This window comes from Penicillium psychrosexuale, assembly GCF_028828465.1.
Source record: "Penicillium psychrosexuale strain IBT 29551 chromosome Unknown utg000004l, whole genome shotgun sequence".
NCBI lineage: Eukaryota > Fungi > Ascomycota > Eurotiomycetes > Eurotiales > Aspergillaceae > Penicillium > Penicillium psychrosexuale.
In genome coordinates, this window is record NW_026643189.1 from 4,397,255 (window position 1) to 4,412,166 (window position 14,912).

Consider the following 14,912-nt stretch of genomic DNA (forward strand, 5'->3'; position numbering starts at 1 on the left):
CCCTTTCATATAGCTGATATTAGCTCCGGAGACTACATTCCATTGTGATTTATCTATACGTTTAGGGCCACGATGGCTGACGAGGCAAACCGGCCTCTGCCAGCTAAGCAGTTGGGCTCCGACGATCAGCCCAGGCCATCATATCAATTATCAACAGAGTCATCCCATATTTCGCAAATATCACCATCTCATTCAGACGAGGCCACCATGGCAGATTCGAACCGGCCTCTGTTGGAGGAGCATTCCAGCCCTATTGAACGGCCTTCGGAGAGAACATCCGTCGACGAGCCTAGGCCATCATATGAATTATCATCAGAATCAACACCTCTATTGCACCGCCGTGATGCTGATGAATTGGTATACGGGACTGAACAAGGATCGCTGCGATCCCCGTCATTTGCATCACAGAACCCGCCCGAGGGTGGCGCCGTCAAGAAGCGGGGCCGTGTACCATGGCCGACGGTCATCTCTCTCTCTATTCTAACAATCGGTGTTTTGACGATACTGGTATTTGCCTTTGCTGCTCCCGCAGCCGTCAAAGAATATGCGCAAGAAGCCGCTGTCTTCAAACCGACCGCAGTATCAATCGATTCTACAACATCTGACGGCGTTCGAGCCCGGATTCAGGGCGACTTTATGGTGGACTCGGGCCGCGTGAAGAATAAGTCGGTTCGAGGCATTGGTCGACTGGCGACATGGATTGCCAGGGAAGTTGAGACGGGTTCATCAAATGTCGAAGTTTATCTCCCAGAATATGGGAATGTGCTTGTTGGAAACGCAGCATTGCCCTCCATAAAAGTGGACATCCGCAACGGCCGTCATACCAATGTCGACTTCCTCACCGATCTAGAGGCTGGTGACATTCGAGGAATCCACGCGATAGCTCTTGATTGGATTGAGGGAAGATTGGGCCGCCTTAGTGTTAAGGGCAAGGCGACAATGCATCTCAAGTCAGGCTTGTTCGCTTTGGGAACTCAAGTCCTAACACACAATATCATCATTGAAGGTATAGTATATTTGTTTTTCTTTTTACTACTGGACAATATAAGCTAACCCCTTTTCAGAACATGATTTCCCTGTTCTGCCAAGGATCAATATTCTCAAGCTGAATGCGCATGATGCAAGCAGTGGTGGCATGGCAGTGGATGTCTTACTTTCATCTTCGATTGATTCTCCTGTCGCTCTCACTGTTCCTGCCCTCGGCTTTGATATTCTTGTGCCGAACTGTTCACCCGGAGATCCTTATATTCTGGTCGCCGAGGCGAAGACAAGTACGATAGACGTTCAGCCTGGCCAGATGACCGCAGTCGGCGTTGATGGTTTCATCCAACGGTTACCCGACGAATTGACCTCTACCTGCCCAGGACGGGAGGGTTCTCCTCTGGATCTTTTGGTTTCGAGCTTTATGCAAGGTCTCGAAACAACTATCTACATCCGTGGGTCTGATGCACCATCACTCAGTACCCCGGCGTGGATTGTCAATCTACTGCGCAGCGTGACTATGCCTCTTCCATTTACGGGACATGCGCTAGACAACCTCGTGAAGAACTTCACGATGTCCGATACACATTTCTCCCTTCCTAACCCTTTCGCAGAGCCAGATTCTCCAGACTCGCAACCCACAGTATCTGCTCTAGTGAAGGTTCTTATTGCTCTGCCAGAGGAGATGAATTTCCAAATCGAAGTTCCGCAAGTTCGTGCCCTTGCAGATGTCTACTACAAGGAAGAGAAGTTCGGCGTGTTGAATATCAGCCACTGGCAAGACGCCAACTCCACATTGGTGGATGATCAAGATGGCTCCTCTGCACTCCTTGTGGAGTTTGCAATCAAGGATGCACCATTAGAAGTCACAGATGATGAACTTTTGGCAGAGGTCATCCAAGCAATGCTGTTCGGTAGCGAAACAGTCGTGCTCCGGGTTGCTGCCAGCGTAGACACAAGGGTCTCAACTGGTTTGGGCCGCTTCGCCGTGCGAGGGATTCCTGCGGAAGGGGAGGTACCCGTGAAGAGTATGTTTTCATGAATTAGAAGATCTTAGTACAAATCAAGAATATTTTGGCCATTGACCATGTCATAGCTTCCATCGGCAACTCACTTGACCACCTCAATCCACGCATCGTCTCATTACAACTAGGAGACACGACTGAATTTTCGATGTTGGTGTCTGCGCAGGCGAACTTTACTAATCCAACGAATTACTCGGCTACAGTCCCCTTCGTTGACCTTCTTGTACTCTACAATGACACTGTTGTAGCCCACCTCACCGCTCATAATATCTCTGTTGGGCCTGGTAACAACAGTTATGTGCCCGTCGACCTCTTTTGGTGTCCGTTGGACGAAGCTGGAGCAGATGGCGTTGAAGCAGGGCGGGCGCTGCTTTCATCCTATGTATCAGGTCAGGTCCTTCTAGGTATGAAAATGGTAAATTATGCTGATGGTTTTTTCACTCAGGCTTGAATACAACAATCACCATCAAAAGCTATCGAAACACGATTCCATCTCTACCAAACCTGGGCGAAGCATTATCAGTCCTCAACATCACTGTTCCTATCCCTCGCATATCTATTCCGGGTTCCCCAGGCAGCGATGATGATGACAACAAGCCTCATTTTATCCAAGATGCAACGGTACATGCCCCTTCTACTCATACCATGTCCCTATCCAGAGACGAGAAACTTGCTACTAACACTTATTTACTCACGAATCTAGTTCTATCTCTGGTCCTCCACAGCAGAATTCACCCTTTCCTCGCCTTTAACGGAGAGCAATGTCCTAATCACCTCAATCGACGCAACGGCTTTCTATGAGGAAAATGAGCCAATCGGCCGAATTAATAACCGTGATCCCTTTGCGGTGCCTCCTGGTATCTCCAAGAGCCCACGCTTGCCAGTTGATCTTGATATGGGCGGGGTTGGTTATGACGCCCTGCGCAAGGCCCTCGGTCAGTCGTTGGAGATGGATGCTGTCGCTAAGGTTGGAGTGCTGATTGGCAACTATATTGATATCATTCTCTACCATGGAAAGGGAATTTCGGCTAGAGTGAGGTTCTAGGCCTCGAGATTGTTGTGTTTATGATGGAAGGCTGCCGCGGCTTGTGTAATGAAGGTCTTGCTCTTGGTCTTAGTTTGTGATTATTGCTGCTGGATCGGCAATACCCAGGTACCTATAATATTTGAATGATTGATGCTTAGGGAATTTGCTCGATTGAATTAATGCCCGGCGTTTTTTTGTCTCAGCCTACATCCAAAGGTGCAAACCAAGTAAAACTAAGAACAAGAGTAGAATAGAAGCATATACAAGACCCAAGGACTCCTATGGTTCCAATAAGTAAAAGACCAAGGCCTATATTCTTGTCCAGGTAGGACTTGGCTGAGCGGGTAATACCTTGCACGTCCTATCTGGACACTCAGTGAAAAAAGGCAAAAAAAGTGAAAAAAGAAATTTCAGAAAAATTGCCGGGATCAGTGTAAGATCTGATCTATCTGAGCTTGCGCGCTCGTTCTAGCGCCGTCTCATCCTTTCTTGAGATATGTCCTAAGACATGGGCTATTCTTCACTTCCTCCTGCTTCTTATTTAGGAGACCCTCCTCTCTCCTTTCACATTTTCTTTTTTTATATATTCTTCTTCAACCATGTAATACCATATATGTTGGGTCGTTACCACAAGTAGCATATAGTAGGCTCTATATATTATCTGCCTACGTAGTACATGGGTGACATTATGAACTGCAGAACAGACACTATATTGTATACATGCACGCTAGAGGGCTTCCTGGCAATCCTAAATCTAATTAGTTGTAGGCAGTTAGATGAAACTTCTTTCACATGGATTCATGCATCGTTTATACATATTAGTTTGTGCTACATGGTATCACTATAGACTGCAGGTAGAAACTATAATCAATATAGAAGCATCGATTAAACGCCATTAACATACAATTCTACAAATGATCTCTCAATGATTACCCGAAAGGCTATTGGGAGCACCTGAGCAACGGTGGTGGAGTATGTGATCTCTGATCTAGGATGGCAAGATGGGAATACGATGTATGGTTGAGTGAATAATCGTATACCACCAGTCGAAGTAGCGAGTTACAGTTGAGAAAAAAGCAAGGAATGTTATAAATTGCGAAAGAAACAATATTTGTTGTCATTTTACATACAATGGATGAGCCATTTATTTTGAAATTAGGTCAACTCCAGAAAAATAGAAGATACACAAAGCCAAGAGACCAATCCAATCCAATTCGGGTATGTGATTTTTTGAGGTGGAAATTTAATATAGCTTAGCCAGGGGGCAGGGTGCTGGCATCGACAACGTCGGCAGCTTCCTTCTCGATCTCCTCGCTGGGCTCACCCAGAGGAGAGCGGGGAAGGGCCATCAGACCGGTCCGGGTGGACTCGAGAATACCGAAGGGACCGATCAGCTTAAGGAAAGAGTCGATACGGGAAGGCTTGGCAGAGCTGTAAGAGGTCGAATGAGTCAGTTGTTACAAAAAGCTTGAGTCAGGACAGAGACTATACTTACACCTCGACAATGCAGTTGTTGGTGCTGATATCCAGGATCTTACCACCGAACTGGTGAGTCAGACGGGTAATGGCATCCAAGTGCTCATGCTTGTGACGCAGAGCCTGACTCGGGGGAAGGTGGCGGGGGTGGTATTGCTGGGCGGTGTGGTCAAGGCTGGCGTGCTTGTGGTCCGGAGAGTCTGGCGAGGTGGTCATCTCGCGGTGGTGCTGGAGCAGCTCCTCGAAGAACTCAGGGCCAAGGATAGAGACCTTAGCCAGGAGAAGCTCACGCTGCACAAGAGCGGAGTCGGTGTAGTCCAACACAGCCCAGACGGGGACAAGGTCGTCAAGCTGGCGGCGAGCCTGCTCGACGACACCATCCTGGCCCTGCAACACGATAGTCATGCGCGAGAGATCCTCAACCTCGGTGTTGCACACAACTAGACTATCGATGTTGAAGCCACGGGCAGCCAAGATACCAGACACACGGGACAGCACACCGGGCTCGTTCTGCACAAGGCAGTTCAGGATGTGCCGCTTAGGTGGGTTGGAGGGCGGCATGGGAGTCTCATAGAGAATGGAGGAGACAGCTGTCGGAGCATCCCATTGAGGGGAGGCATCGGAGACCGGCAAAGGCAGAGGTGACCGACGGTGCAATGCCTTGTAGGCAAGAGCTGAAGTTGAGCTCGACGACGCACGAATGGAGGTGAATCGAGGGAGCGCAGCAACACGAGATCGGGCAGCAGCTGTAGCAGATGACTGCAGCGACACTGACCCCAGGGACAGCGTCAAAGGACGCCTGAAAGCCATGAGGAGTTCAAGTAATGTGAATGAGTTGTGCGATGATTCACTCCAGATCCGCCCGGGGTATATTCTTTTGAATCGGCCGATCTCGGCGACCGCCCGCTGACTCAGAGTAAGCTAGACTTAAAGCGGTGTAGTACATCTGCCGGTTATAAGACCACGTGATTCCCACCACGTGACCTTCAATCTTCAACATGCCTCGCTAGAAAACACCAACAGTCCTTGGAAATGAAGAATATATAATATTATTAGCTCTTCTGAGCATTCTGAGCTTCTCAGCTACTCAAAATTTCTTCAATTTTGTCTTGGTGGCCTTGTTTGTTGGTGGCTTGACTTTCGCCTCCCAAACTCCTTCGCGCACCTTTTTGAGCTTCTTTCCCCCGACTTCCTCTTCCTTTCCACCTTACCCCAACTTTCGTCATGGCGGACGATGAACATCGAGTCAAGCGTTCTCGCTTCGATCAAACCGAGCCAGAGCCCCGGCGATCCCGTTTTGATCAACGCTCTAGATCTCCGTCCAACAGACAGTCGGAGTCGGCCCGCACTCGTAGCCCGCTGAGTCGCCCGCTGAGTCGCACCCTGAGTCGCAGCCCTGGCGCAGATACTCCAGCAAAGCCACCTGTCGTGGATCCGGCCGCAGCCGCAGGTTCGTTACATCCAGGTTCATATATTGTTATAAATGAGATCATTTGGCTAATTACTGTGGTCTTTATAGCGGCAGCAGCAGCCAAGATTAATGCGCAGCTTCAGGCGAAAAAGGCCATTCAACACGTTGATGTCCCTCCAATTCGTTCTGTGAATATACACCCACTTCGATTCGTTCTCCCCACCTCCTAACATCGTCGAACAGGCCGACAACGCGACAGAGAATTCCCAGTCACCCTCCGCCGACGGCGCAGCGAAGTTGAATGCCGAAATCTACGTCGCAGATGGAGACTACATCAAGGACATTGAGATCAATGACCTGCGCAATCGCTACACCCTGACGAAGGGGTCTACTCAGAAGATGGTAATTATTCCCTTTGTCACTTGCTGATATTCCAGTCATGTTCCGCCTAGAAGATTGGGGTACCGAACATTGCTTTCTCATCGTTCTGCTCTCTTCTTTCGGACTGGATGAAGCTTACCCTTCATAGCTTCCAATTCACCCTCTATTGCATCTGCTAACCTCCGCTGCGTGACTTATAGATTCAAGATGAAACCGGCGCCGGTACGACTTCCTTTATATTTTGAACTTTAGGCAAAGAAGGTCTCACTCACTTTTTCTCTCTCTCAAGATGTGACAACCCGAGGAAACTATTACCCTGACAAGAACATGGCGACTGCAGCAGTAAGGAATTTCTTCCCAAGATTCGCGAGATCAAGTGCTGATTACTCCGTTCTAGAGCCCTCCTCTTTACCTACATGTGACCAGCACCAACAAGGAAGGTCTGGAGAAAGCAGTCACTATGATTAATGACCTGATGCAAAAGGAACTTCCGAACCTGGTTGACGAGCGACGTTTCCGCCGCCGGGAGCCCGAGCAGCAGGTTGAGCGGGATGAGTATGGCCGTGTATGGGACTGTTCCTTTCGACTTCGTTAATATAATAATTTGGCTAATTTGACGCAGCGCAAATGGCCGGATGAGCGCATTCCCATCGATCTTGAGCCAATTCCCGGTTTCAACTTGCGCGCTCAGGTCGTTGGACAGGGCGGTGCTTATGTGAAGCACATCCAACAGCAGACTCGTTGCCGTGTTCAGATCAAGGGCCGTGGCTCTGGCTTCATCGAATCCAGCACTGGCCGTGAAAGCGACGAACCGATGTTCCTCCATGTGGCGTGAGTTGTCATATTCTCTTACTGACTTTGTTTCCCACTTGTTTCTGCCTCGCTCATTTCTATTATGAGCTCCTACTAACAGTCTTTCAAGTGGTCCTGATACCAACGATGTCCAGCAGGCAAAGGAGCTGTGCGAGGATCTCCTAACCAATGTGAAGGAACAGTACCAGCGTTTCAAGGAGAACCCACCCCAGCACAACTACGGTGGATACCGCGGTGGTGATCGTGGTGATCGTGGTGATCGCTACCAAGGTGGTGGCGGTGGTGGATACGGCGGTGGCTACAACAATCGCCAGCAGCATAATAATCCCTCTGCTAGCCCTGCAGGCCAGGCTGCTGCTGCTGCTTCCCCGAGCGCTGCTGCCACCCCCACTGCCGCTGACTACAGTGCTCAGTACGCCCAGTACTACGGCACCACTGACCCATATGCTCCCTACGGTGGATATCAGAACTACGTCGCTTACTGCCAGTACTATCAGCAGATGGCCGCCGCCCAGCAGCAGCAGCAGGCAGATGGCAGTGCTCCGCCTACTGCTCCGGCCAGCGAGACCCCTGCGCCACCTCCTGGCTCGGGATCCCCGCCGCCTCCGCCTGGTGCAGGTGGCAGCTACAGCGCGGTACGTTGCTCGAATGTCAACCATGCTAGTTCTGATTGCTGATAAATGAATTACAGGTTCCCCCGCCCCCCGGTCTTTAAGCTAGAACCTGTTCTAGTGGGTTAGTATTGTGCCCGTTGTGCCTTCCGCTGTCCATGCGCAATCTATCTCGCATACGGCACACAAAAGCATGTCCTGGTCGTTTGCAAAAACGAGGGTGATCTAAGATCTATTTTCACCGATCTCTTTCTCATCTCTTTGTCTGTGCTAAAGAAAGTCTAGCAGTTGCCTTGTGTCTAACCCTTTGATTTACCTATTTCCATACTCGGTAAACTCGGTAAACTCCATAATTGTGTTCATAATAAAAGGCTTGCTTATTGACAGTGGATTTATTGCTGTGGCTAAACTCTTTAGAAGCGAGCACTAATTGCCGAGCAGCTCGGATGCTGGATTCCATGTCTTTGTCTGTGTGCTATATGGGAAGTATAAAAGAACTCCCTCCCTGCACCCTTCGTGCTGTTGGCGCCTCAGAAATGAAAGCAGAAAACTTAACAGAAGTAACCAGACGACAAGAAAAAAAAAGATAAAACACTAAACCACGCAGCACAATCAAATAGACGATGATTTCCTCAGTCGAAATCCGCGTATAGGAGAGCCATCTGAGTCTCAGATGCCATTTTCTCCCGGCGCTTTGCCAATCCGGCACGACCCTCTTTGCAAAAATCGCAGGCGAAGTCGCAAGGGGATGAGCTCGTAACAGACACACCCTCCTTGGCCGGCAGTTGTGATCCCATTTCTTCTAACTCAAAGTCACCAAAGAACTCTTTGATCAGTTCATGCCTACACCTCCTAATACTCTCACAGTACCGAATGACCTTGCCGAAGCTTTCAAGCTTGGCATCTCGATTTTCAGGGGCCTGTGCACGGTGAGATTCACTATCACGGTAGATCATGTTCTCTATGAAGTTCCTCTCTTGAATTCCGTAGTAGACGAGTGAGGCGGCGGCTCGGCCGTCTCGACCTGCACGTCCTGACTCTTGAACAAAGCTTTCAAAGCTTCGCGGTGGTGTCCAATGCACGACAAAGCGGACATCTGGATTATCGATTCCCATACCGAAAGCATTGGTTGCCACAATAATAGAGAAGACCGGCGTCCTTCCCCCTTCAGCTGGCTGGAACGGCCGAGAAGACTTCCACGTTGATTGAATGTGCGCGCGCTTTCTGGCTTCCACGCCGGCGTGGTATGCCACTGCCGTGACCGTAAAGTCCGAGGCATAGGATAGCCGGTTGGCAAGATGCTCAGCCATAGCTCGGGTTCCTACATATACGATTCCTGACATTGGGGGAAGCCGTGTTGCTTCGCTGCCAAGCCGGGCCTCTCGTCGGGTTTGGATGCCCTTAAGCCATCCGAGCAGGTTTTGTAGCTGGCTGTCCTCTGCGCTATCGTTGTCACCAGCGAAGTCAGCGAGATATCGTACCTCGTAGTGAATGTTTGGACGGTCCGACGGAGTATTGAACAGCCGGAGGGTTTCAAGATCCAATCCTAGAATGTTGATCATGTCCGAGCGAACTCGGGGAGTTGCTGTCGCTGTCAATGCAGTTATTGGGACAGTCGGATTGACAAGATTCCTTCTGAACCAGCCCAGCTCTTTGTAAGCTGGCCGGAAGTCATGGCCCCATTCACTTATGCAATGGGCCTCATCAATGGCAACGCGGATGAGCTGACCTTGCTTGTGAACTATAAGCAGGCGGCGGCGGAAGTTGTCTGTCTGGCACAACTCCGGCGTGACATAAAGCAGGCGTGTACTCGGGTGGCCGCAAAGCATGTCCTCATAAACTCGTTGTCTCTCCTCATGAGTAGTATTGGAATTGATCGTAGCGACTGGTACACCAAGAGCTTTTAATGTATTCACTTGATCTGTCTGTGGGAATTAGCTGTTTGATTGCAAACGTTCCGAAACCACACTCACCATTAGTGAGAGAAGTGGACAAACGACGACAGTCACTAGAGATATCGAGGTCAGGCTGATTCGTTATTGAAAATAAGATATGCTGAAAACCCACAACCCCAATCTTTGAGCACTGCAGGCAGCTGATAACACAGGCTTTTTCCAAACGAAGTGCATGCTTGAAGGAAGACATCATGTCCTTCGATGACGGAGGAGATCACCTCTCGTTGAAGTGGACTATGCGGTAGAGTAAGTAAATTGACCCTCTGCCCTAGTTCATCAACGTACCGGAAATCATTCTTTTTGAAGGTATGTTTCAAGACCCATCGCATATTAGAAATTTGGCGCGTAAGCCCCGGATTACGATCCATTGTGCTTCATAGCAGAGATAGATTAGTTAAAAGGGGTAGTAAGTGCAGTAGAAGAAGAAGATTGAGTCTTTAGCCGCGTCCTAGAACGCGGTGTCACGTGGTGACTTTTTGGTTCCCTTTTGGGATAGATTGGACTTCAATTGGATTCGATTTTGCCCCGAGGCTTTTTGCCCCAAGACTTGATGACAGTGTAGAAAACTAGGTAGCTGAATTTTACAAGATGGACGTGGTCTGCATGTAAAACAATAAATTTGCGAAAAGACACGCTAGAAATCGAGACGGTATATGGCAGATCTATATGGAAAATAATGTACAAGTGCTGGATATCCACATTTCAGCTGCCTCTCTTTCTTGTTCAGCGATCCCGATGTGGATCCCTGGACATCTGTTTATCAAGCTCTTCCTTGACAGCAAAAACATCAATCGATTTGCGCTGCTGTGGATGCCAAAGCCGCTCCAGTTGCAACCACACCTCAAGAACCTCTTTGGGGCCACAACATGTTCCGAATGCTTGCAGGATAGTGATGATCATCCGACGTCCAATAAAAAGACCATTCTCGAGACGCTGCTCGGGGTCCCAGAATTCCTCTTGCTCTGCTTCGCCGGGGAACTGCAAGCGAGGGTTGAAGACCTCATCTACATCAAGTTCCTCCTCTGTGGATTCATCGTCTTTTTCATCCAGCTCAGGCTTAGAGTCTTGTTCATTGTCTTGAGAGTCATCCGTAGTAGAGTCTTCGGCAGTTTCCTCGTATCCCTGTGAATTCCCAACTGCATCCGCTGTTGGCAACGCCATGTACAACCCGTTGGGAGCATCAGTCACTGGTAGCTCCTCGACATCGACTGTCACGCTCTTAGCCAGTGGGTTCTCCCACGTCATCTTTCGGTTGTTCAAATTCAATCCACGGAGTCTTGCATTCGAGTCGCGCAGAGCCCGGATGTATGCATGCCATGTCAGCCGAAGGTTTTCCGCACTCCACTGCTTCTTCCTCCGACCATGGATAGCGAACCCTTCAAAGAGGAACAAATAGATTATAGCACGTGGTGGGACGGCAAAGGTCCTTTCCATGTCATGCATGACAGCCATGAAGCTATCGAGCTGGCCAGTGTTGTAGGCGTAGTGTCGTAGGAAGATATAAAAAGTTCGCGTGTCGGGTGCAATGGAGAGAGAATCCTGGAGAGCACGGTGGTATTCCGGAAATTTCTCTTTGAGTGCTGACGACTTCTTCAATATGCGGCCCAACTTTCGGGCTCGTTCCCGATATTGGGGCATGTCATAACTCAGATTAGACCCGCCAATATGAAAGTGGATTCCATCGTCCGAGTGCGAATGCGAAACGCGTTTGTTATTGCTTGATTGTTTCTCCAGCATGCGCGCGTAAAGCTGCTCCGCAGTTTGGGTCTCGCCAGCTCGAAGAAAAGAGGCAATGAGACAGTTCATAACAACTGTATCGACGATCTCACCCGATTTCACAAAGTCGTCAAAAGTCTCTCGAATACCTTCAACATCCCGAATCATCCCAAAATAATAGATTTTGGATGTCTTTCCGCACCGTGAAAAGCTCAAGCCCCGCTCGGTCATTTCCTCCTCTAGGCGATCAGCAACTTTGAATGCACCGGCCTTGATCGCAATGTCGAACAGGATGTTGAAGACCACTTCGTCAGCCTTTACTCCAGCGACATGTTCCATCTTCTGCCACATGCCCACGGCTCGGATGAGATCTCTTTTCAGGACTCTGCCGTTGGCTCGCCCAGAAAGATGTATCGCAGAAGACCAGAGTGAGCGGGATAGAGGAAGTCGAGCTGTTACCATGTCGTCCACCAATGCCAAGTAGCGACGAGCATCTACCCACCGTCGATCTCGCGGATGTGCGAACAAACGCAAAAGAGCACCGCGGGTGCGTTTCGAAAGTAAAGCTACGCCCGGCGCAGGAAGATCTCTGTATAATCGAAACAGGTATTGGGTGGATGGGTTTGGCTCTTCCCATAACGTTCTGACAAGCTTCTCAACCGAGTGGATTTCCATTTGATCGCGCGACTCATCTCTGTGTGTCTTTTTGTAACGTGAATATGGCGCTACAGCATTCACTGCTTCCTCCCAGTCATGATTTGCCAAGGACCTTTCGTACAGTTCCGAGGTAGAGAGGTGTTTCTCCTTCTCGGGATGCAGCCATGACGGGAAAGATTGGCGGGGGTATTTTTCCGGCAATTTGGGGTCGATGTCGGTTTTTGTTTGTTCTGTTATCTCTATTCTGCGGTCGAAATCATATGTAAAATCAAATCTTTCACAATGAGTTTGCGATTCCGCGTCCGCATTCTTTGCCGGCCACAATGGTATATAGTCGTTGTCTGTCTCTGCCTCCTCGTTTTCAATATTATACTCCTCTGTATTATCGTCATTCGTACGTGCCAATCCGTTGCTGACCATTCTTTTGGGTTGCGACAGATGAAACCTTGAGCTTGAATACTCTGGTTGTCGTCGGGGTGGTAGCTGTCTGCGACCAGTGGCGCCTTTGCTCTGAAATTTTTGAAAATTATGGTCTGAGGCCCTCCAGGCTACTGTGGATAACCCCCGACGATTCGGCGAGTGTTCGTGGCAGAAGCTTGCCAGAATCAGCGAGCCGACAAAAATATCTGCTATTGACGCGACGGACGGGCGAGGGCGACGGGGACAGAGTCTCCGCACCGAGGAGGCATGAGAAGGAATGTTCGAGGGAGGCATTGAGGTTTGTCGAAAGAGAGGAAGCTCATCCAAGGCCTGCTTGGGGTGAATTCGCAGGCTTGGCGAGCTGGGGGACCTATGTGGATGAGGCATGATATGACAGACATCGTGGCATTAGGTACGCCGCATCCAAGAGAGAGCCCTTTGCCACTCGACAAGAGAGAGCCGTCTACTTTCTGGGCGCAAAAGCAGACAAAGGGGGAGAGGGTCAAGATTCGGAAGACGTAGGTGTGTTTTTCTGAAGGTGAACGGCCTGCACTTTCTGGCTGGCGGAGAACATCCCTCGACCAATCGGAGACGCGATTTGCCAATCCCATCTTTTCGCTCCCGCATCAACCACCTCGTCCCCTGCAGCGCATATCTTGTCTCTTGATTTGCTGTCTCCAGTCGCTATCAATTCTTCTTCTATTTCAAGCTCTTTCAGCTACCGACGGTGCCCGACTGCCATGGGCAAAATAAACCTCACAGCCCTCCGAGTGCGGCAGACAGCACTCAGCCAATTCGCCAGTGGAAAGACCAGCAAACTGCCACAATGGGTCAGTGTGATCGGCGAGATCCCTCCTGCTGAAACCCTCATCCGTACACGTCCTCCTCAGCATGAGCTTGTTCAGCAACGGTTGAAGACCGTCGCTTCGTCGTCGAAGCCGCAGGTCGTCTTCCAAGTCCAAGAGAAGCGCAGAAAGCCCAAGAAGCCCAGTCGACTTTTCCAGCCAGTCGAGCTGAAATACGAGGAAGACCATTTGCGAACTGAATTCTTCCGCGATCATCCCTGGGAACTTGCCCGGCCCCGTGTGCTTCTTGAGAGCACTGGCAAGGACTTTGAACACTATGATTGGAGCCGCATCCAACAGCCAGGAAAGCGGTTAGATGGTGAAAGGTGTGCTCCCAGTGCTTTTGCTTATAATGCTTTATTTTTCTTACGTGAAACTTCCCCCCAATGCTAATATATTACTTCTCTGGTATTAGTGTTGTTCAGCGACAGCTGTGGCTTTTGAATAACGTCCCGGATATGAACAAGAGCACCGCTTACGATATTGCTCGTCGAGAATTCTACAAACTTCGATTGCAGGAGGATATTCAGCGACGGGTGGCTGCGGAAGAGGCCGCAGCATATGGCGCAGAGTTCGGACCGTCATACATGGAAATTGGTATGAAGATGGAGAGCGAACAGTACGACAAATGGGTTGCCTGGGCTCGGGAAACATCTCTGGTCCAGGACCAGCGGAAATCAGCTCTTAGCGGTGCGCCTGATCTGGGAGAGACTGTTGAGTCAAGTGAGACCGAGGTCGAAGAAGCAGAGACGGTCACTCTGTAAGAGTCTGAGATGTTGGTGTGGGCTCAAACGCCATTATGCTATGCCTCCTTTTCCAGGGGCTTTCCGACCCCTAGTCTTTCCTATTGATGGCCTATGTATATTATTTGATCTATTCTCTGGATGTTGTACTTTCCTAGCTCTATTTACACGATAGCACATGCATTCTTGGTCAATTCACTTCTCGTTTTAGTAACATGCATCGTATATCCTAAACTCTCCCTAAATATGATCCTTGATATTTCAATTTCAATATAGTGACGCAGGCGGAGTCTGGATGCAGAGTTGCGGAGGTCCGGTGTTTGCCCAATCAGAAGATTTCCTGCCTCGCCCAACTTGAATATCCCCAATTCCCTTCATTCCAGGACCAAGACTCGATTTTATTTTAACTATTCGTGTCAGCCTTCTCAAGACGTTTGTTGCTTCGATAACAACATTCTTGGGCCTGCCAGATCTCCATCGTGGCCAATCTCTTTATCGCGCCCGTGATTGTCAAAGGGCTTCATTGCACCGTTTACGCCGGTCTTGAACAACTCTGCCCTGCGTTCGAACACTTGATACCCAGCTCATTGGGCACTTGACCATTCGGATCTCTCTTCCTCCGCTCCGACTCCACCCTAACGGCCGCCTCGAGCTACATTCCCCGTCCAACGTCGAGATAGCCCGCCCCTCCGGCTTAATCACAACCAACGATGCTTTGCGCAGGTGCCCGAAGTGTGTTTGTATAGGAATGGTCGCTGGACCTGGATATTCTTCTAGTTCTTGGCAGGATATCAATTCATCAACGAAATTGCTGGCTTGAGGTGTGCCTCGTCGACAACATTCGGGCTTTT

The 14,912-nt window shown here is 49.6% G+C and overlaps 6 protein-coding genes across 6 annotated transcripts; 3 read left to right on the forward strand and 3 right to left on the reverse strand.

Annotated features, from left to right (window-relative positions):
* Positions 1 to 72: 72 nt before the first annotated feature.
* On the forward strand, positions 73 to 3,051 carry N7518_007540 (uncharacterized protein; the record flags this gene model as incomplete). The annotated part of the gene is made up of 5 exons (XM_057188467.1): positions 73 to 1,006; positions 1,065 to 2,009; positions 2,039 to 2,410; positions 2,452 to 2,627; positions 2,710 to 3,051. 5 exons carry the CDS (start codon positions 73 to 75, stop codon positions 3,049 to 3,051), a joined length of 2,769 nt encoding a protein of 922 aa, XP_057040170.1.
* A 1,235-nt stretch (positions 3,052 to 4,286) lies between these two features.
* N7518_007541 (acetolactate synthase regulatory subunit) lies at positions 4,287 to 5,319 on the reverse strand (the record flags this gene model as incomplete). Its single annotated transcript, XM_057188468.1, has 2 exons — positions 4,287 to 4,464; positions 4,529 to 5,319. The coding sequence occupies 2 exons, from the start codon at positions 5,317 to 5,319 to the stop codon at positions 4,287 to 4,289; spliced, it is 969 nt and encodes a 322-aa protein (XP_057040171.1).
* A 414-nt stretch (positions 5,320 to 5,733) lies between these two features.
* On the forward strand, positions 5,734 to 7,829 carry N7518_007542 (KH domain-containing protein; the record flags this gene model as incomplete). The annotated part of the gene is made up of 9 exons (XM_057188469.1): positions 5,734 to 5,959; positions 6,029 to 6,108; positions 6,164 to 6,322; positions 6,502 to 6,523; positions 6,591 to 6,643; positions 6,699 to 6,866; positions 6,924 to 7,132; positions 7,224 to 7,749; positions 7,806 to 7,829. The coding sequence occupies 9 exons, from the start codon at positions 5,734 to 5,736 to the stop codon at positions 7,827 to 7,829; spliced, it is 1,467 nt and encodes a 488-aa protein (XP_057040172.1).
* A 528-nt stretch (positions 7,830 to 8,357) lies between these two features.
* N7518_007543 (putative RecQ family helicase RecQ) lies at positions 8,358 to 10,048 on the reverse strand (the record flags this gene model as incomplete). Its single annotated transcript, XM_057188470.1, has 4 exons — positions 8,358 to 9,650; positions 9,699 to 9,733; positions 9,793 to 9,914; positions 9,966 to 10,048. 4 exons carry the CDS (start codon positions 10,046 to 10,048, stop codon positions 8,358 to 8,360), a joined length of 1,533 nt encoding a protein of 510 aa, XP_057040173.1.
* A 355-nt stretch (positions 10,049 to 10,403) lies between these two features.
* Positions 10,404 to 12,860, reverse strand: N7518_007544 (pentatricopeptide repeat protein; the record flags this gene model as incomplete). Its single annotated transcript, XM_057188471.1, has 1 exon — positions 10,404 to 12,860. One exon carries the CDS (start codon positions 12,858 to 12,860, stop codon positions 10,404 to 10,406), a length of 2,457 nt encoding a protein of 818 aa, XP_057040174.1.
* Positions 12,861 to 13,213: 353 nt separating this feature from the next.
* On the forward strand, positions 13,214 to 14,082 carry rsm25 (mitochondrial 37S ribosomal protein mS23; the record flags this gene model as incomplete). Its single annotated transcript, XM_057188472.1, has 2 exons — positions 13,214 to 13,644; positions 13,734 to 14,082. 2 exons carry the CDS (start codon positions 13,214 to 13,216, stop codon positions 14,080 to 14,082), a joined length of 780 nt encoding a protein of 259 aa, XP_057040175.1.
* Positions 14,083 to 14,912: the final 830 nt, after the last annotated feature.